General features: G+C 55.6%; 2 protein-coding genes across 2 annotated transcripts in view; both read right to left on the bottom strand.

Annotated features, from left to right (window-relative positions):
- Positions 1 to 542: 542 nt before the first annotated feature.
- On the bottom strand, positions 543 to 3,469 carry KCNJ11 (potassium inwardly rectifying channel subfamily J member 11). Its single transcript, XM_055548456.1, has one exon. The coding sequence runs from the start codon at positions 2,755 to 2,757 to the stop codon at positions 1,591 to 1,593; it is 1,167 nt and encodes a 388-aa protein (XP_055404431.1). The 5' UTR covers positions 2,758 to 3,469; the 3' UTR covers positions 543 to 1,590.
- Positions 3,470 to 7,466: 3,997 nt separating this feature from the next.
- The window catches only part of ABCC8 (ATP binding cassette subfamily C member 8), an 80,871-nt gene continuing 69,262 nt past the window's right edge, over positions 7,467 to 19,075 (bottom strand). The window contains exons 28-39 of the mRNA XM_055548457.1: positions 18,641 to 18,798; positions 16,847 to 16,939; positions 12,748 to 12,850; positions 12,068 to 12,181; positions 11,620 to 11,740; positions 11,336 to 11,466; positions 10,436 to 10,514; positions 10,131 to 10,239; positions 9,640 to 9,743; positions 8,728 to 8,861; positions 8,190 to 8,252; positions 7,467 to 7,671 (exon numbers count right to left, since the gene is read on the bottom strand). Coding sequence (XP_055404432.1) covers positions 7,534 to 7,671; positions 8,190 to 8,252; positions 8,728 to 8,861; positions 9,640 to 9,743; positions 10,131 to 10,239; positions 10,436 to 10,514; positions 11,336 to 11,466; positions 11,620 to 11,740; positions 12,068 to 12,181; positions 12,748 to 12,850; positions 16,847 to 16,939; positions 18,641 to 18,798 — 1,347 coding nt within the window. The 3' untranslated portion in view covers positions 7,467 to 7,533. The remainder of the gene's footprint in view (positions 7,672 to 8,189; positions 8,253 to 8,727; positions 8,862 to 9,639; positions 9,744 to 10,130; positions 10,240 to 10,435; positions 10,515 to 11,335; positions 11,467 to 11,619; positions 11,741 to 12,067; positions 12,182 to 12,747; positions 12,851 to 16,846; positions 16,940 to 18,640; positions 18,799 to 19,075) is intronic.

Here is a 19,075-nt window from a genome sequence, read left to right as displayed (position 1 = left end):
TGTAGCTGATTCAACAGCAGCCTCAACAGTTAACATTTATTGAGCACTTACTATGGACGAGGCACTCAAGCATTTGACTTGTGCTCTTCATTTACTCCCAAAGCAATTCTATGAGGTTGGTACTATTAGTAGCCCCACTTTATAGATGAGGCAACTGAAGCACAGAGAGGTTACGTTAGATGAAGGCTGAGAACTCGAGCCAGGGTGTGAACGAAAGCACTTGTTTTGAGAGCTAATGCTCCAGTCGCCACACTAAGGCCCGTGACGTCCCTGCCTCTTTCCTTAGCACCTCAGCCTTCCAGCAGATCCCTGGGAGTGGAGGCAGGGCTCAGGGCTGTAAGCCTGATGAGTGCCCAATCGAGCCGGTCAGACGGGCTGGCAGGGCTAGGCTACCGGAGGCAGAGAAGGGAAGTGTCCCTGAATGGCGGAAGAGGACCAACCCCAGGTCCCTTTCCTGGCCTCCCAGCTAGGGTCCCTGGAGCCTCTGAAATGCGGGCTGGCAGCGACCAGCCCCTGCCCTCCCTGCCCACCAGCAAGAATAGCCCAGAGTTTAGGTCACAAAGGGGTAGGCTTTATTGACGACAAAGAAGGCAGGATTCTGGGCAAGTACACATAGCACTGCTCCAGGAGTCTGGCTTGGGGTCAAGCCGGTCACAATCAACGGCCTTTTTGCCTCAGGGACCTCACCCACCCCCACCATCCTGTGCTTTCCAACATTTCCTTTTCTAGCCATCCAAAGGCTCTCTAAGGCCACCCTCTTGACAAAGTGAGTTGCAGCCACTGGTGGGGAGCTAGGCCTGTGGTGGGCCCAGGACCCCAGTCTCTCTCAGCCTCTTTCAGTCCACAGCCTCCCAGGGTGGGGGACAGAATGGGAACAGGCAGGTGCAGCAGCCCTGGGCCATGGAGCCCCCATTACAGAAGCTTTGAGGTCAGAGGCAAGCAGCCTATCGCTCCTCACCGAGCCTGAGCAGGGCTCAGAAGCTAAGCCCCTCAGTGCCATCTTCTCTCTGCTGAGCCTGCCCGGGGGGCAGGGGCTCCACATCTCCAACTCTGCAGCTCAACTGTGCTCCCTCATCACCTGCCCTCCCTACCAGGCCAGGCCCACCCTTTCGCCCATCACTTTTTCAGGGACCAAGTAGGGGCTTGGGCCTCACCACGGGCATCTCTTGGGGCCACAGAAACAAGGCAGCGGGCCTCCAATTTGGGGCCTGTTCTTCCCCAGCCACCTGCCCAGTTTGTGGCCAGTCGGTTGTGGGGGCCCAGGACCAGTTGGAGACCCAACTTTAGGGCCTGACCCTTTTCACAGCTCTATCAGTCTGGGGCAGGGGAGGGGGATGAGCAAGTCCTGAGTTGGGGCTGGGAGGAGCAGGGACAAAAATAACCCAGTGCAGGCTCCTGCTGAGGCCAGAAATAGAGTAGTGACAGGTGCCTTGTAACACCCTGGGCGAGCAGCAGGCAGGGAGGCTGAGCTGGAGGGCCCAGCTTCACACCAGGTCCTGGCTTGGCCGAGGGGCCCACACCACGTCCGCTCTACATACCATGCCACACTGGCGTGCGCACACATAAGGAGGGAACCCAAGGGAGCAGAGCTCAGGACAGGGAGTCTGGAGAGATGCTGAACTTGGGCTTGGCCTTGGCCACAGCCACGGTGCGCTTGCGTAAGGGCCCGCGGACGAGGGTCAGGACATCCAGCAGGCTGGGGTCCTCCTCAAGCTGGCGGGCTGTGCAGAGTGGCGTGGGCACTTTGATAGTGTTGCCAAACTTGGAGTAGTCCACGGAGTAGCGGCCATCCTCCTCGGCCACAATGGGTACAAAGCGCTGGCCCCACAGGATCTCGTCGGCCAGGTAGGAGGTGCGGGCCTGGGTGGTGATGCCCGTGGTTTCCACCACACCTTCCAGGATGACGATGATCTCAAGGTCCTGATGGTGGTGCAGGTCGCAGGGCGCCAGGTCATAGAGCGGGCTGTTGGCATCAATGACGTGGTAGATGATGAGCGGAGCCACCAGGAAGATGCTATTGCCACCCACACCATTCTCCATGGGGATGTCCACCTGGTGGAGGGGGACCACCTCACCCTCAGGGCTGGTGGTCTTGCGTACCACCTGCATGTGGATGGTGGCGCTGATGATCATGCTCTTGCGGAGGTCACCCACGCGCAGCATGAAGCAGAGGCGGCCGTGGCGCAGGGCGATGACTGCATGCTTGCTGAAGATGAGGGTCTCGGCCCGCCGGTGGGCCTGAGCCGTCTTCATGAAGATGCAGCCCAGCATGATGGCGTTGATCATGAGCCCCACGATGTTCTGCACAATGAGGATCAGGATGGCCAGAGGGCACTCCTCGGTCACCATGCGCCCGCCGAAACCAATGGTCACCTGGACCTCAATGGAGAAAAGGAAGGCAGACGAAAAGGAGTGGATGCTGGTGACGCAGGGCACAGCGGCACCCTCGTCAGGGGCCAGGTCACCGTGGGCAAAGGCGATGAGCCACCAGACCATGGCAAAGAGCAGCCAGCTGCACAGGAAGGACATGGTGAAGATGAGCAGCGTGTATGGCCACTTGAGATCCACCAGCGTGGTGAACACGTCCTGTAGGAAGCGGCCTTGCTCCCGGATGTTCTTGTGGGCCACGTTGCAGTTGCCGTTCTTGGACACGAAGCGGGCTTTCCGCTCACGGGCACGGTACCGGGGCTCTGCGGGGTCCTCTGCTAGTCGTGTGAGCACATACTCCTCGGGGATGATGCCTTTGCGGGACAGCATGGCTCCAGGGACCACCAGGTAGAGGCCTCCCCCATGGAGGAGGGGGACAACCCCTGACTGAGCCTTCTCCCTACTGTGGGGTTCCCGCCCTGGGACCACCCTCAGTCTGTACTGGTCTTACTTCTGAGATGCGTCTCCAGCTAGACTCGACTCATCCTCACTTCCACCTGGCCCCTGCTTCACTTCCTTATACCAGCCTCACACCTCAGCCCACCTGCCTCACTGCCTACTGAATCACCTCCGCTCTGCCTGTTCGCCACCTGGCGCTGGATCCCAGGTCAACTCTCCTCCACCCGCTGGCGACCCCTAGGCGTCTTCCTAGGACCCCTTCTCCCCACCGAGCCTTTCTTCTCAACCTTCCTTCTCACACCTCCGGATCTTACCGGCTGACCAGACCTCACACAGCGTCCACCGTGTCTCCCGTCTCGCCCATTTCCGCCCTGGGCTCCCCTCCAAGCTTCAGTTTCACACGGTCTCCCCTCCAGGTACGCTGCCTCTTTTCCTACCCCACCCCGCGAAGCGCTCTCGCCAATTTGCGATCCCCCTCCAGCTCTCGTCCTCTCTGTCTCCTTGGGATCCTGCGCCCTCCAGAGTCGCCAGTCCACCCGGCCCCACTCCAGATCCCCTCGCCTCGGCGCGACCCAGCGGGGCTCAACTCGGAGTCGCGGCCTCCTGGCCCCCGCGCCCGCCGCACGCACGCCGGCGCCGCGCCCCCGCCCGCCGCTCCGTCCCTGCTCCTCCCGCCCGTCGCCACGGCACCTGCTCCTGCTCCTCAAGCCGCAGTCCTCGCCTCCCCGCCCCCTCCTGCTGCCCGGGCGCCCGCGGCGGGTCGTTCTGCGGCCCGTCTGTCCGTCAGTCGGCCCGCGGAGACCGACCTGTGCTAGGTCGGGTAGAGGATTGAGGACACAGGGCGCCCGGGGCGTGGAGTAGGGGCCGGGGACCGCCAGGGGGAGCCCGACCTATTCCTGGGCTGGAGGGCGGGCGGGCACCGGCGCAGGCCCCGCCCCTAGCCTTTCACCTCCCCCGCCTGCCTTCTCCCGAGCTCGAAGTCTGGCTTGGGGACTTTGCCCAATCAGATGGTCCGAAGAGGTTCCTCCCAGCCCTCACACTCTGAAATCAGGGCGGGGTGAGGGGCAGTGAAGGGAGTCGCGACCCGATCTCCCATTCTGGGGACAGATTTCCTGTTGTCCTGGCTCTCCTACTCCAATTTTCCCATCCTCGGTTGTGCCAGTATCTGCCTGGGCTTTGTGGGTTCCCCGCGATAGGAGATACAGGAGCTGTGTCACAACCTGTTATTGGGGCGCGGGGCAGATTAGGTGGCCGGAGGACTTCTCAACAGACCACTTCTCCTTGGCGATGATTTTTAGTATTTTCTGAGTCACGGATTCTTTGGGAATCTGATAAAAGCTACGGACTTCCTCCCCGGAAAAAAAGTACCTTAGTAGGTGTAGAAACACAGTTTAACACCCACTACAGGGAATGCTGGATGCTTAAGCCCAGAAGCCTGGGTGGTTGCATCTTCTTCAGTCATGACCCATCCTTGTAAAACCACCCCTGCATTTTAAAGAGGGTTTGAGCTACCAGCGCCTTCCCAGATGGCTCAGCAGTAAAGAATCAGCCTGCCAATGCAGGAGATGCAGAAGATGCAGGTTCGATTCCTGGGTCTGGAAGATCCCCTGGAGAAGGAAATGGCAACCCACTCCAGTATCCTTACCTGGAAAATCTCATGGACAGAGGAGCCTGGCGGGCCACAGTTATGGGGTTGTAAAGACACGGCTGAGCATGCACGCACTTAAGCTACTGTTGCTTGCTTTACACCTCCTGGGGTACATGATTTTGTCTGCCTTAGGTTATGGGAGGCACCTAGGTCTGATGAGCTGTGTCAAAGGGCTGTTTTGGGCACTGTGTGTGGGGGGTGTAGGGAGGGCTCAAGCTCTTGGCCTGGAGAGGAATGATGTTTCTACTGCAGGCATCTACCTCGGGTTGTTCTGTGGCTTGGGCCCCCTCTACTACTCATGGTAAGCATGATTTGGGGCTGTGTTACCAGAGATGCAGATGAAGGCAGGAGGAGAAGAGGACAACAGAGAATAAGATGGTTGGATGGCATCACAAACTCGATGGACATGAGTTTGAGCAAGCTCCGGGAGTTGGTGATGGACAGGGAAGCCTGGCGTGCTGCAGTCCATGGGGTTGCAAAGAGTCAGACATGACTGAGTGACTGAACTGACCAGAGATGAAATGCTTAGGATGGGAAGGGGAAAACAGGATGAGCAGAGAGGGGAGCTCAAGAAGACAGAGTTACACAGGAAACCTCTGGGGCAACTACAGCTGTTCAGTCATCAGAAAAGAAGCCTTGGAGAGCCTTCCCAGGGAGTTTGTGTACTATTGCAGAAACCCCTGGTGTCCAAGGAGGATGGACTAGTTACTTTGTGTGGCTCAAAATATAGAATTGGTATAGATACTGAGTGGAACAGCGGCAGGCTTTGATTTCATGTGTGGAAAAGAAAGTGAAAGAAGGTGTTAGTAACTCAGTCATGTCCACCTCTTTTGTGACCCCATAGACTGTAGCCCACAAGGCTTCTCTGTCCATGAGATTTTCCAGGCAAGAATACTGGAGTGGGTTGCCATTCCCTTCTCTAGGGGATCTTCCCGACCCATTGCAGGCGGGTTCTTTACTGTCTGAGCCACCAGGGAATCATCATGCATGTATGGAAAAGTCAGTTCTAATGACCAGAGATGACCCTCATCTGTGGGGTGTCCATATCATGGTTGGTGGGCCATCAGGGGTGCTATAGAGAGATTTAGGTTAAGATGACCTTGGGCATCTCTGCAAGACTTCAGTGTGAGCTGTGATGTGCCCCTGTGCCTATGCTACTTTCCTTTAATCCCTTGTGGGGGGGGGGGTGGGTCATAGACATGAGGATTGGGAACCCTTTTTTCCCTCCTCAGGCTCTGCTCCTTCCCAGCGGAGGGAGTTGCTGGGCCCCCAGAGGCATCTCGGAGGCATCTCAGAGCTGGAAAGGCTAGAACTTGCCTCACAGGGTGGCCCCGAGACCTCAGCTATTCCTTGCTCTTCCCTTTGCAGGAAGGCTTGCTCCCCACCCAAAGGGCTCAGCCTCCTCCTGTGCTCCATCCTTCACCTCCTCATACTTATCTCCCCCCAACACTGCATTTGTCAGGTCTCTTTCTCACTCAGAAACCTTCTTCACTTTCCTATTGTGCATAGGCTTGTCCCAGACCTTGGGTTGGTCCTGGCATTCAAGGCTCTCTGATCTTGTTCTCCCTCCCCTTCTTGGGCCTTTTTCTTTAACTCTCTGCTTAGATAAAATGCCTACCCTTCCCATAATCAACTTCAATCCTGCGTCTCCCAGGCACCCTGCCAGGCCTCACAGAGCTCTTCCTTCTGAGCTCCTCTGGCTCCTAGAACAGCCAGAAGGGCCTGTGCTGGGCCCCTTTCCAATGACTGGTGGGTTTCCCTTACATTGTCTGATTCTGACCCCCTTGCAACTGACAAAGCTGCAGGTCCAAGATGCCTGTGTCTGCACCCCAGGAATCAGTACAGCTAGTACTAAAGGAAACATATAAATGATAATAAAGCGATATGGAAATAAGCACCTTCCTTTCTTGCCGGGACAGGTGTGCACTCCTGTCTCATGATGGCTGTGGAGTCTGAGGACAACTGTCGTAGTGTCCCCAGTGTCTGGGCCCAGCATCTCCCAATCACTACCTGGTTGACTTGTGGTATAGGTACTGTGCTTTCCCTCTGATGGGCCACCCTTCCTCAACTTCTGAATGTCCCTGTGTGTGGGATGGAGTGGGGGACTTATGATTCATGCCCCTCTCCCTTTCAGAGGGGTGGGATGTTCGCTGCAGGTGCTAGTAGCCATCCGTCGTGGGCGAGAGACAGGAAGACGGAATCCATCAGCCCTGATGGCAAACACCTGGATCCACCCATGCTTGAAGCAGTACACCTCCTGATCTTCTCAGTCACACAGGACAAGAAATTCCAGTTTTTTTTAAAGCCACTCTGAGTTGGGTTCTTGTCATTTGTAATCGAAATGCACTGATCCAGTGTACCTGGGGACCCACAATTTTAACCCAAGAATTAAAGTAAGAAGGAAAAGGGACCAGACTGTATGGAGATCTGCCACCTTATCTGATGATATAATCACAAAAATACTATAACCTTGTTATGGACTGACTTACATCATATGACCGAAATTCATATGTTGGAGCCTCCAATGTGATAGGGCCAGTGAAGAGGTAATTAGGTTAAATGAGGTCACAGGAGTGCAGCCTCATCCAATATGTCTAGTATCCCAAGAAGGAGAGCGAGAGACCAGGGGTGTGCACACAGAGGAAAGGCCATGTGAAGACGCAGCTAGAAGGAGAGAGGCCTCAGGAGAAACCAAGCCTGTGACACTTTGATCTTGGACTTCCACTCTCTAGCACTGTCAAAAGTAAATTTCTGCTGTTTAAGCCGCCTGGGCTATGGTGTTTTGCTACAGCAGAACACAATCTAGCAGACGAAGACAGCCCTCATTTCACAGACGAGGGAAAGTGCTTTCGGCACACTCACACAGCTTCCTCAGGTCTGCTTGATGCTAAAGTCAGACTGGATCCATGGGACCCACGGCCCACCCCCGTCCCTGCCCACCAGACCCACGACCTCTGGCCTTCAGTAGGAAATAACCAATCTCTTTATTTACAAGTGATTTACAGTTAGAAAACCCAGGCAGGGGGGTGGGGCAGGGATGGCACTTGGGCTGTGGTAGGTCACTTGTCAGCACGGACAAAAGAGGCAAAGACACTGTCCTTCCGGCTGAGCAGCTTCTCTGGCTTGTCGAACTCAAGGATGGCGCCGCGCTTCAGGACGATCACCAGGTCTGCGCTCAGGATGGTGTGCACGCGGTGCTGGGCGAGGCAGGAGGGGTTGTCAGGGTGGTGTGGGCAGGGCTGGGGCCACTGAGGCATCCCTCCTGCATCTTGGAGGAGGAGGCATGTGGCCAGAATGTCCTGTCTCCATGGTGACTGCCCTTTCCCAGGTTGGGACTCCAAACCCTCCATCCACTAATGCCATCTTCTCCCCCACTATGTCTCAGATCTGCTCAGAGATCCCCAACACCTGCATCTCCCATTTGCTCTGGAGAAGTAACCCTAGCCTAGCTCACAGGGCCTTGGGGCAGGGGTGGACTCTGGGACCTGGAGAAAGACAGCAAGTCTAAGGGAAGTGTGGGTGCAAATTCTCCTACACTCCAAATCCTGCAATCCAGACTCCTTGCAAGCCTGCCAGGCTGCTTGCCCTGCACTGCCCAGGGCTCTCTCTTGATACCAGCTGCAGGTGAGCCCAGAGGCTGCCCGCTGATGATAGCCTCAGGAGGCCAGCCCTCTCTCCGGGTGTCCCCCCTGCACCCCATCAGTGGGCCCCTTACCGCGATGGTGACCACGGTGCGGTCTGCGAAAGCCGTCATCACCACTTTCTGGAGGATGTTTTCCTGCCAGGTGGGAGCAGCAGCTGTTGGCTTACCTGCCCAGGGTGTGGGGTCTGGCCTGGCTACTGGCCCAGTTCCCATGTGCCCCCAAACTCAGCCCTGCCCCCTCCCTGGGGCTCTAGTCCCCACAGGACCAACCTGCTTCCCAGCATTCAGGGGCTGGGCTCTGCCTGTTGGGAGTTCAGCTGTGTGTGTGCATGTGTGCGTACATGCAGGCTGTGAGTGTGTCTGGGTGTGCTGTCTGGTGGGGGATGGGTGTGAAGTCTGTGGGTCTCTGTGCAGCTTGTGTATATGTGTGTTATAAACATGCCCTAAGACTAGCTGAAATCAGAGTCCCTCAGTCTTTGCCTTTTCTGCCCCAAATGGCCCTTGATGCTAAAAGCAACCTGAACTTCAGGACTACTTTCTGAACTTCTCCCTAACACCCCCTGAAAACCCTCTCCAATACCCCTGCCCCATGGGTGCGCCCAGCACCGACCGTGGCCATGTCGATGGAAGCCGTGGCTTCATCCATGATGAAGATACTGGTCTTCCTCACGAAGGCCCGGGCCAGGCAGAACAGCTGCCTCTGGCCCTGGCTGAAGTTCTCCCCGCCTTCCGTGATGATGGCATCTGAAAACAGCCCCAGGGAGCGCTGAATTAACTCTGCGTTGTGAGTTGAGTGGATGGAGTGGCTTGTGTGGGAATGTGTGTACAGGGGCTAACATGTAGGTGTGTGTCATGGGTAGAGGTGTGTGCAGGGTGGCTGCACCTTACACAACACGGGAATTACAGGAGTTACAAAGAGAAGAGCGTCCCCAGGAGTTATGCGCGGCTGTGGCCCTGGGCAGTACTGGGAGGAGGTGTGAGCACAGAGTGTGTGTACGTCAGGCATATGTGTGGGCCATAGTGGGGTAATTTTCTGAAGCCAAGGCTTGGCTAGCCCCCACTGCCCCAGGGGTTGCAGCATGTACACCAAGGCTCTGCTGACGCCCCCGCCACCCCTCGGGGTGGGGACAGACTCTTCTCGGTAGCCTTGATGAGTGAGCTGTGCCTGTGATCCCTGAGTCAGTCTCTCCTTCCTCAGGGTGGAATAGGGCAAGTAGGTGGATGGGGAGGGCGGGACATGGTATCAGGGCCTTGCAAGCTCTGTGTCACAGTGACCCTTACTGTCCCCCCTGTGCCCTGCAGGAGGGGCCAGATCCTGAACTGACCAGTTGTGTGACCTGGAACCAAGTCCCATGACCTTGCTGAGCTTCTGTATGGTAAGAGATAGAACTCAATGGTTTCTGGGGTCCTGCCAGACCTTAAACTCAACTCTGGGTGAAGTTGATGTGGGTGTGAGTTGTCCATCCCCAGCCCTTACAGGTGTCCCTGAGTGCCCGGCCAGCGCTCAGCCAGGAGTAGTTACCAAGGCCTCCTGGTAGCGCCTTCACCACCAGCTTCAGCTGGGCTATCTCCAGGGCCTCCCACAGCGTGCTGTCGGAGCACTTCCGCTCTGGGTCCAGGTTAAATCTGGAGGGTGACACACAAAGCCCTTCGGGAGGGGAGCAGGGTCCTGGCTCCATTCCCAGGGTACGTGCAGTGAGCAAGGCTGGAAAAGGGAGCTGTGAGGGACCCGACTGACTTGGGGGCTTGGCTGGGAGGCAGCAGCAAGCTGCTGGCTGTGGGAAGGGGGAGGAAAGCACCCAGGCCTGAGGAGTGGGAGACCCCCACCTGGGCCCCGCAGGAAAGAGAAAGGCATCAGGGTGCAGCTCTAAAGAACCAATGCCAACCCTTCATGCCAGAGCTGAAGCAGGGCTGCCCCTGGCCTTGCCATTCTCTCCTCTCTCTACCCAGATCTGGAGGAGTGGAGCTGGGCCTGGGGCTGGGGTGGGCCTGGCAGTGGGGTAGGGGGCTTACCGGATGGTGCCGCTAAAGAGGACAGGATCCTGCAGGATGATGGAGAGGCGCGAGCGCAGGGTGTGCAGCGGCAGTTTGGCGATGTCGATGCCGTCGATGATGATTCGCCCTGTGAGGAGACAGTGTCACAGGCGGGGCACCAGGGAGTGGGGAGATGATGGTGCTGGGGACAGGGTCCGCCTGGGACATGGGTCCCAATGAGGATGCAGGGGAAGGCGGAGACGGCTGGGCCTCCTGCGACGTCTGAGCAAACCCAGGACTGCGATCCCGTCTGGTGGCTGTGGGATGCCTGTCATACGGCTCACCTTCAAACATGTCCACCATGCGGAAGAAGGCGAGAGAGAAGGAGGACTTCCCACTGCCTGTGCGGCCACAGATGCCAATCTGGAAGGAGAGGAGCAGCCATGCTGTGGGCACTGGGGTGGCTGGGAGCCGTGAGGGCTGACTCTGGGCTGTGCGGGCGTGGGAGTGTCTCTTCAGTCAGCGCTGGTCCTGGGTTTGGGCTTGTTTCCTGCAGTGGCTCCAGAGGGGGCTCCAGCTTGCCTGGCTGCGTGTGGGTGTGGCTGTGTCGGGTACAGGGCCTCAGGGGAGGTGGGGGCACTGGGGCACTCTCAGTGGGGTGTGGCAGGAGGGCACAGGGTGGCCGAGTGTGGGCCACAAGGTGTGCCCCCCCTTAAACTGGAGTCATCCCTTACCCCATAGCTTCTTGCCCATGGATCTCTACAGAAATTACCATCAGGGACCAACCCAGAGACAGAGAGAGTGATACAGAAGGACCGGAGAGGCAGGGACAGAAGTATATCGCAAGGTCAGGGAGAGTAAGATGGGCAGCCACAGACAATGATGAAGTAAGAGAGACAGGAGGAGAGGCAGAGGGGGTCAATCAAAGTCAGATCAGAGTGCCAGACGGGGGGGCTCCCTCCCCAGGACAGGCCCTCGCTCTCTGCCCCAGGGCTCTGCTCTGAAGTTCAGGGACCAGTGTCCTGGGAGAGCCCCTGGCCATTTGCAGGGGGCCCTGACAAAGCGCCTCTGAGCCCACGGAGTCTGTGGTATCTGTCTCCATGGTGGGTGAGTCGGGGCAGCAGGAGGAGAAGGGGCGAGGCCCAGGGTTGGGAGACTGGGGGTCTGGATGGGTGTGAGATCTGGAGGGCCCTGAGGGTCAGAAGGTGACCCTGGGGGTGCTGTCCAGCTCTCTCCGCCCCTACCTTCTGTCCAGGGGAGATGAGGGCATTGACGTGCTTCAGCACCGGCTTCAGGGAGCTGTCGTAGCGCACACTCAGGTTCTGGATCTGGATCTTGCCTTGGTCCGGCCAGTTCTTGGGAATCAGCGATGGTGCTGGGGACCGGTGTGGGGGGCTCAGCTGCCAGGCATGGGCCACAGCTGGTATCCAAGAGTGCCCCCCATCACCCCCAGGTTCCTCGTGCCTCCTCAACCTAAACACACATCCACGCTGGGCTGTTTCTCCGGGAGTCCTCCCGCGCCCCTCACCCAGCAGTCCCTCGTAGCTCTCCGCTTCGGTTTTCAGCAGCCCGTGGATGCGTTTCACGGCCCCCAGCTGGAGCTCCATGTCCGCCAGGTTCCTCACCATCCAGTTGAGGTAGTTGGACACCTGCAGGGAGCAAGCCAGTCACCTGGGCCCATTGGTGATCCCCTGGTCCTGTCCCTGGGCCCTGGGATGGCTCTTCTTACTGCCCAGGGTGCCTTCCCTGGGGGTTACAGTGAATGTGGATCCTCACCCAGCACCCATCTGGGGCCCAGGCCTGGGTGAAAGGGTGGGGACCTGCAGGGAGCCCTCCTGCCCACATGGTCCCTCTGGCATCAGACTTGGTGTAGCCGGGTGGGGGGAGAAGGCCCAGGAGCGTCTCAGTCGGGGGAGGGGGTGCCCTGATGTCTGCTGGTGTCTACCCCCTCTCCTGCCCCGCCTGTCACCACTCACCATTAGGGCGTAGGTAAGGCCCAGGCCCACCAGGCCGGCAGAGAGCTCCTTGTGCAGGGAGTTGGAGATGGAGGTCACGGCCGCGATGAGGACCACACACGCACCAATGTACTCCTGCGGAGGGAGCAGGGCTGGCTTGGGCCCTCAGTGGGCGCTTTGGCCACAGCACGCCCCGCCCCAACCCACACTCACTCCCTTAGGACAGAGAGCAGCTCAGCTGAGACTCAACCCCAGCCCCGCACTGCACATACACATCGTCAGACACGCAGGAGGGCGTGAAGGCTGGAGCCCCGGGAGTCACCGTGTGCACACAGCAGTGCTCCCCCCCACCCCCATGCCCAAACGCATACCTCACCAGCTGGCCCCATGTGTCATATGACCCACTCCAGACACACACACTTGTCACAGCTCAACGCACAACTGTTCTCCCCCTTGGCCCACACCTCAGACACACAAGCCTCCAGGCAGTGAGAGAGGGAAGAGGAGGCCAAGGGCAGACACAGGGAGGACCCCCAGGGTTGGGAGACGCAGGAGGGCTCGGCACCCACCCCCTTGTGCGCACCTGAGTCAGCATCCATCCTTCCTTCCCGCCCTCCGGCCCCTGTTTGGCCCTTGCTCTGGCAGCACAGCGCTATCAGAGCCCCCTGTCCTGGGGCTGGGGGGTGGGGGGAGGCACTTGCCATGCGGACTTCTAGCCACCTGTTGGCGGCCGTGAGGAAGAGGGAGGCAATGTTGTTGGAGTCTGTGTATTCAAGGAGCTTCTGCTGGAACCGGGCCTCATACCTGGAGGGAAGATCAGGAGGGTGAGGGGGAATCATCTTGGTCCTGCAGCCCTGAAACATGCCACCTCTGCCACATGATATACGCCACTCCTCTCTGGAATGCCTTCCCAGCTCCCTTCTTCTTCTTCATACCTGTCAAGAGCGCCACCTCCTTCAGACTCGTGTTTTCACTCCAAGACCAGTTCTCCTCTGTAGGGCTTCCCTCTTACACTAAAGGGCTCCTCCGCCCAGCCCGTTGCTCAGGCCAAAAACCTGATTCACATCCAATCATCTGATTCACATCCAGTCCCTTAGTCCCCTTCTGACTACCTCCAGTACTGACCTTGGCTCTGCCTGCCTCTCGCCTGCTTCCTGCCCATCACAAACTCACCTGGACTATAGCATCAGCTTCCTAACAGGCCTACCTGCCATCTCTCTACAGTCCACTCTCCACACAGAAGCCAGCATAAGCTTCCCAAATTATGAATTGCATCCTATCTCTCCGATGCTAAGAATATGAAAGACTTTTTAGGATAAAGAACCATCTCCTTGCCTGTGGGAACCAGCCCCTGCCAACCTCACCAGCCTCCTTCCATGCCACAAATCCCCTTGCTCATTGCGTTGCAGCCACAGAAATGACAGCAAAGTAATTTATTACATTGCTTGCCGTTTTTCAGTTTTGTGACAACGCCAAGTTCCTCCCCACCCCAAGGCCTTTTATCATGCTGTTCCCTTTGCCTGGAATGCTTTCTCCTCTGCTCTACCCAAGGCTGATTTCTCTCAACCTTCAGGCTTTACCTTAAATGACATCTCTTCAGAGTGGCATTTCCTGGCCTATTGTTCTCCATCTCTGCAGCCTGTTTGTTTCATAATCTCTGCTCATATATTAATTTCTCTAGCTGTTTATCATCGATTTCCCTCACTAGCCTGTAAACTCCACGAGGATGGAGACCTTGTCTGTTTTGGTCACTAATGTATCCCCAGCACTTGTGTGTGCTCAGTGGCTGAGTCATGTCTAACTCTTCGTGACCCTGTGAACTGTAGCCTGCAAGGCTCCTCTGTCCGTGGGATTCTCCAGGCAAAGATACTGGAGTGGGTTGCCATTTCCTCCTCCAGGGATCTTCCCAACCCAGGATCAAACCCACGTCTCTTATGTCTCCTGCATTGGCAGGCAGGTTCTTTACCACAGGCACCACCTGGGAAACCCTATCCCCAGCACCTGGCACTGTCAATAAATATCTGTTGAGTGAGCGAACCTTTTATCCCTCTAAGATAGATGGGATTTTCTGTGCAAGGAACTCTGGAGGCTTCTTCCCTGTTCTCATGCCCTCCTCATGTTCTCCCTCGTTTTACTCTGTATGATCTGCCTCTTCTCTCTGACCAGCCTGGGCTCCTGGTGTCACTCTCCTTGGCTACCTAGTCAGACCCTGGGCCAGGCCGACAGAAGGGGGCAGCTGTGCTTGTTTGATGGTGAATAAAGGAAAGCCATCTCAACATGGTCTCAGGGAAACAACCGAGGGGACTCAGAGGGACTCAAGATGGACCTTTTGGGCATTTGCTTTTCACTCCCAGAAGATGTTTGTTCTGCTTTATTTCTGGGTGAAGGGTCTGAGTCTGAACCATGTGTCTGAGGAGAGCAAAGTGAATCTCTGGGGTGTGAGAGGGTGTGATTGCCCAACCACAGGGTAGATGTGTGTGTGGCGGGGTGATGTGTCTTACGGGAGTGTGAAACCATATGTCTGAGGGCTTGAGTGAGTAAGTGCACGTTGGAGATGTACATGTGTGTGCTTGTGTAACTGGAGAGTCTGAAGCGTGTGTGACTGGCCTGAGGGGTGGGTGTGCATGAAGGTGCTTGTGAGATGGGGCTTCTGTGATAGGTGTGTGATGATGTAAGGAATGTGGAAAGAGCCCCAGATTTGGAGTCATGCAGAAGCAGGCTAGAGTCGGAGTATTACTATTACCGGCTATGTTTCAGGACTGAAACTAAGTTTTTTCATGGGGCTAGTAATAGTTCCTTCGTGAACTGAAACAATCACTCAGTGTTGGGCATCCTTGAAACTTTTTGGGGGAGAAAAAGTAGGGCTTCCAGGAAAACCAGAGGGTCAGCCAGACCTGGGTCCCAAGCCCAGAACCAGGTCTCACTGTCTGTGTGACCTCGGGCTGGTTACTCAGCCCCATCTGTAGAATGGGGCTTCTCATACCTATGTCACGAGGCTCTTGTGAGGATTAAATGTTATAATCCACACACATGCCTGGCACACAGGAAGTGTACAACCAATAAATAATCACTAGTTTGCTCTTGGCAGGGCAGGCTGCTGGGCAAAAGCCAATGAATTCAACGCCTTCAGGGATGATTTTAAAAAGTCCTTCATTCAAATTTAAAACTCATCCACTGTGTCAGTGCAATGTGGAGTAGGCACCGGGGGAGCAGTTTCTCTAGCTGACCACAGGCTTGGTTGAGGCGAGTTGCAGGATGCTGGCATCCACGCAGATCCTGTCGAGGGGATCTGGCCCACGCGAGGAAAGTCACAATCTCTCTGCCCCAGGCCCAGCCTGAAGGCCTCCAGGATACCAATTCTAAGAGGAGCATCACCAAAAGTTAGAGTAGAGGTTGGCCTGGGAGTGTTGAGAGATCCAAAGAGTGGAAGAACTGGGGAGTTCAGACTGGAGAAGAGGACAAAGCTGGGAGGAAACCCTGGAGAGAGGCCAGGCTCCAGGGAGTATCCGTGGGGAAGACAGCACAGGCTCACACAGCGGCCGGGGAGGTCCAGGGAGCAGGGCCAAGGCCGGGGCAGGGTTCAGCTTTACTGTACTCAGATGAGACCCCAAAGAGGGCTTCCCATTGGCCCCAGATCCCCAAGGAGTGAACTGGGGCTATGGTGTGGCACCAGGAGTCTGGGCAGCTGGACTTTGGGGGTTGGAGGGAGGAGATAGAAGCCTCCTCAGACCCTCTCCTTGAGCCCCAGGGTTCCTGGACACAAGGCCAGTGCCGCATGGTTATTGGCATGCCCCGTGCAGCTGTGTCATCCTAAAAATAACCTAGAGTCACTCTCTGAGGCTTAGAGACCAGGGCCCAGAATCTGGGTCAGATGTCTCTAACGTGTCTATCCAGAGGAGAGATGCTCTAATATTTCAGACAGAGACTGAGGTGGGGAGCAACAGCCCTAACCCCCACTCCCAAGGCAGCCTCAGATGCCCCTGTCACACTGAACACCACAACTCAGAGTGGCAAGAGGATGGCAGGGCACTGATGCTGGGGTAAGTTTCTATGCCTGGTGAACTCTTACCTACTCTTTGAGTCCCAGCACTAATGCCACCTCCTCAGTGAAGGCTTCCATGACTGCCTCCCTGCTGTGCTACCATAGCCTTTCTTTCGGAGTACTTGGCACATGGGTTTGTCCTGGCCTGCTCAAAGCCTAGACTGTAAATGCCTCCAGGGTATGGGCTCATCTGAATTATTTCCATCTTTTCAGTGCCTGGTAAGGGGCTGAGCGAACACTCAGTAAATGTTTGTTGAATGAACAAGCCAGCTTCAAATCTGGACTTTGTGGAACCTTACAGAGAACCTCAATTTTCTTACCTGAGAAATGGGACTCATCAAGCTTTCCATGTCAGATTGCAGGGCAGAATGAATGAGTACTGGCATGTAAAGTACTCAGCGTACTAGTGTTTGGCTCACAGTAATGTTTCAATGAAAGATGGCCTCAGGGCTGGCCCACACCCTGTGAGGGCCTTTCCACATAGATTTATGAGGAATTGTCTCGGCCTTGTCTCTTTTCACATTTTACCTTTTCACAGAGGCCCTGGGCTTGGCTCTAGGTCTGAGAATCTCCCCTCTGGATCATGCAGCTGGAGCCCAGTGGACCTGACCCCTCGGGTGGACCGGCCTCAGGGCCTGATGGGGGGCTGGCAGACATGTGTTCTGCGCTTTCCTAAGTGGAGCCCTGAGAATCAAATCCCATGACCTGTGACCCTGGCCCCATCCCCACTCCCCTACCCTCCAGGGTGAATCTGGTACCTGAAGGCCCGGATGGTGGTGAGGCCTTCCACAGTTTCAGCGAAGTGCGAGAGCAGCGGGAGCTGAGTGGTGTCATCCAGCTGCTGCAGGTCCCTGTGGGGGAAGCAGGGAGCAGAGCCGAATGGTTAAGAGGGTAGGTCGGGGCTCAGCCTGGGCCTGAATCATAGCTCCACCCCTACCATTGTGGGGACAAATGGCTTCACCCCTCTGGGCCTCAGTTTCTCGCCTGTGAAGAGGGAAGAGGAGGGTACCACCCCATCTCATTCATGCAGATGCTTAAGCAGAGCATGTTGAAGGGTTACCGTTATCACGCACGTCATCCACCTCACGTCTGCACCTGTCCGCTGGCTTTGCTGCAGCGCCTCACTCTGTGGTGAGGCTCTACAGGCAGTGTTGCTTCCCTTTCAGAGGTGAACAACCTTAACAGCCAGGCAAAGGAACAGGAGGACCAAACTCCTGTGTTGGTACATCACAGGCCAGGATCTAAAGAGCTCCTTGAGAGGGAAAGGCCAGTGGTTTCCATGGCAACAGAATTTGCTCCTGCTCCCCACAGCTGCACCTTGACAAGTGTATTAGTGCCCGGGAGGCCAGGTTGGAATGCAGGAAGCAGCTTTCCTGGACAAACCACACCCACGGCCAGAGTGGATGCCAGGGGAATAGGGTGGTTTCTCTGGCAGAAGAAATGAACTTTGTAGAACAGCTTGTATAGTGTTTAAAAAGCCTCTGCGATTTTGTGGATATCAATGCACTTTGTTCTTTGTGGGTACCAAGGGATTCCAGATCAACCAGGCAAAAAGCCATTTATACAGATCTTGATCCTTGCGGGCAAGGTAATTGTACCCAAAATGTATCTAAATTTAATTATTATTATAATGCCCAATCAGTATTTTGACTCATTTCTAACAAACTCTGTGTACTTGGGAGACATCCTTAACCTTTCTGACCACAACCCCAGTAACAAACATTATATTACAAATCAGTACACAAACATGCACCCCCCCACACACACACACCCATACACAGCCAAAACAAAGGTTTATCAAGCAAAGCTTATTGTTACTGTGTGCGAATACAGTCTGATATTTTCTATATATTTTCTATTTCATTGAAAAACTGGTTGTGATCTATGATACTGATATCATGACCCACTGATAGGTTGTGGTTGGCAGTTTGAGAAACACTGGCCTAGAGGCTCTTAAAAATTGGCCCTACAAATCTTTGAACCTGTGAGCTTAATAGAATCACTCCCAGAAAGAACTTCTTAGAAAACATTCTTAGAAAATTTTGAGTAGGAAAGAGCCATGCATGGTTCCACGGCCCATGAAGGTGAATGTGATCAATGAGAAAGGCCGTGAGAAGCTCCCTCAAGTCAAGGATTTTTCTATCCTTGCTCTGGACCCATGTGAGTTGGGAGGTCTGATTGCCATCAGACCTGTCACATCAGGTGCCCTCTGATTTTATGCATCAGCAATCAGCCTGGACACTAGAATCATACGATCCTTCTGGGAAGCATTTTGGCAAAATGAATGAAGGGCATAGTCGCATGTATACACCCTGACCTAGTGATCCCATTCCTGAGCATATCACCCCAGGAAATAGTCCAGATAGTAACTGCAGTGTATGTGTGCTGCCAGATGCTTATATTAGGACAGTGGAATATGAATATTTCTATTTTCATTTTGGGGAAGGGGACATGACTCTACCACTTCTATAATGATTCTGATAACAGAGCTGAAGTGACTATTGTGAAGCAGCTCCTATCCCTCACCCCCCACTGGCAAGTGCTGCCATCACCTGGATGCCACCCGGAAGTACTTCTGGATGAAGTAGCACACGACAGCCAGGGGCAGGAGGGCCACGAGGAACACCGGTGTGACATAGGAGATGACAGCCAGAGCTGAGACACAGAGCAGTGTAGAGCGGCTCAGGCACTCCAGTGTGGACGGGATATGCTTCGGGAAGGAAGGGTGAGAAAGGGAGGTGAATTTTTTTTTTCAAAGCTTTTAAAAAATATATATTTATTTATGTATGTCTGCATTGAGTCTTAGTTGTGGCACGTAGGATCTTGGTTGTGGTATGTGGGAGCAGCCTGCGGGTTCCAGAGCTCTTGGGCTCTGTAGTTTGTGGCACGCAGGCTCCCTAGCTGAGGCCCTCTGGGCTTAGCCATTGCGGCACGCGGGCTTAGTTGCTCTGCAGCATGTGGGATCTTAGTTCCCCCACCAGGAATTG

The sequence above is a fragment of the Bubalus kerabau genome, chromosome 15 (assembly GCF_029407905.1).
Source record: "Bubalus kerabau isolate K-KA32 ecotype Philippines breed swamp buffalo chromosome 15, PCC_UOA_SB_1v2, whole genome shotgun sequence".
Classification (NCBI taxonomy): domain Eukaryota; kingdom Metazoa; phylum Chordata; class Mammalia; order Artiodactyla; family Bovidae; genus Bubalus; species Bubalus kerabau.
The sequence above is the reverse complement of the archived record's forward strand: the minus strand, read 5'-3'. Positions and strand labels throughout refer to the sequence as shown.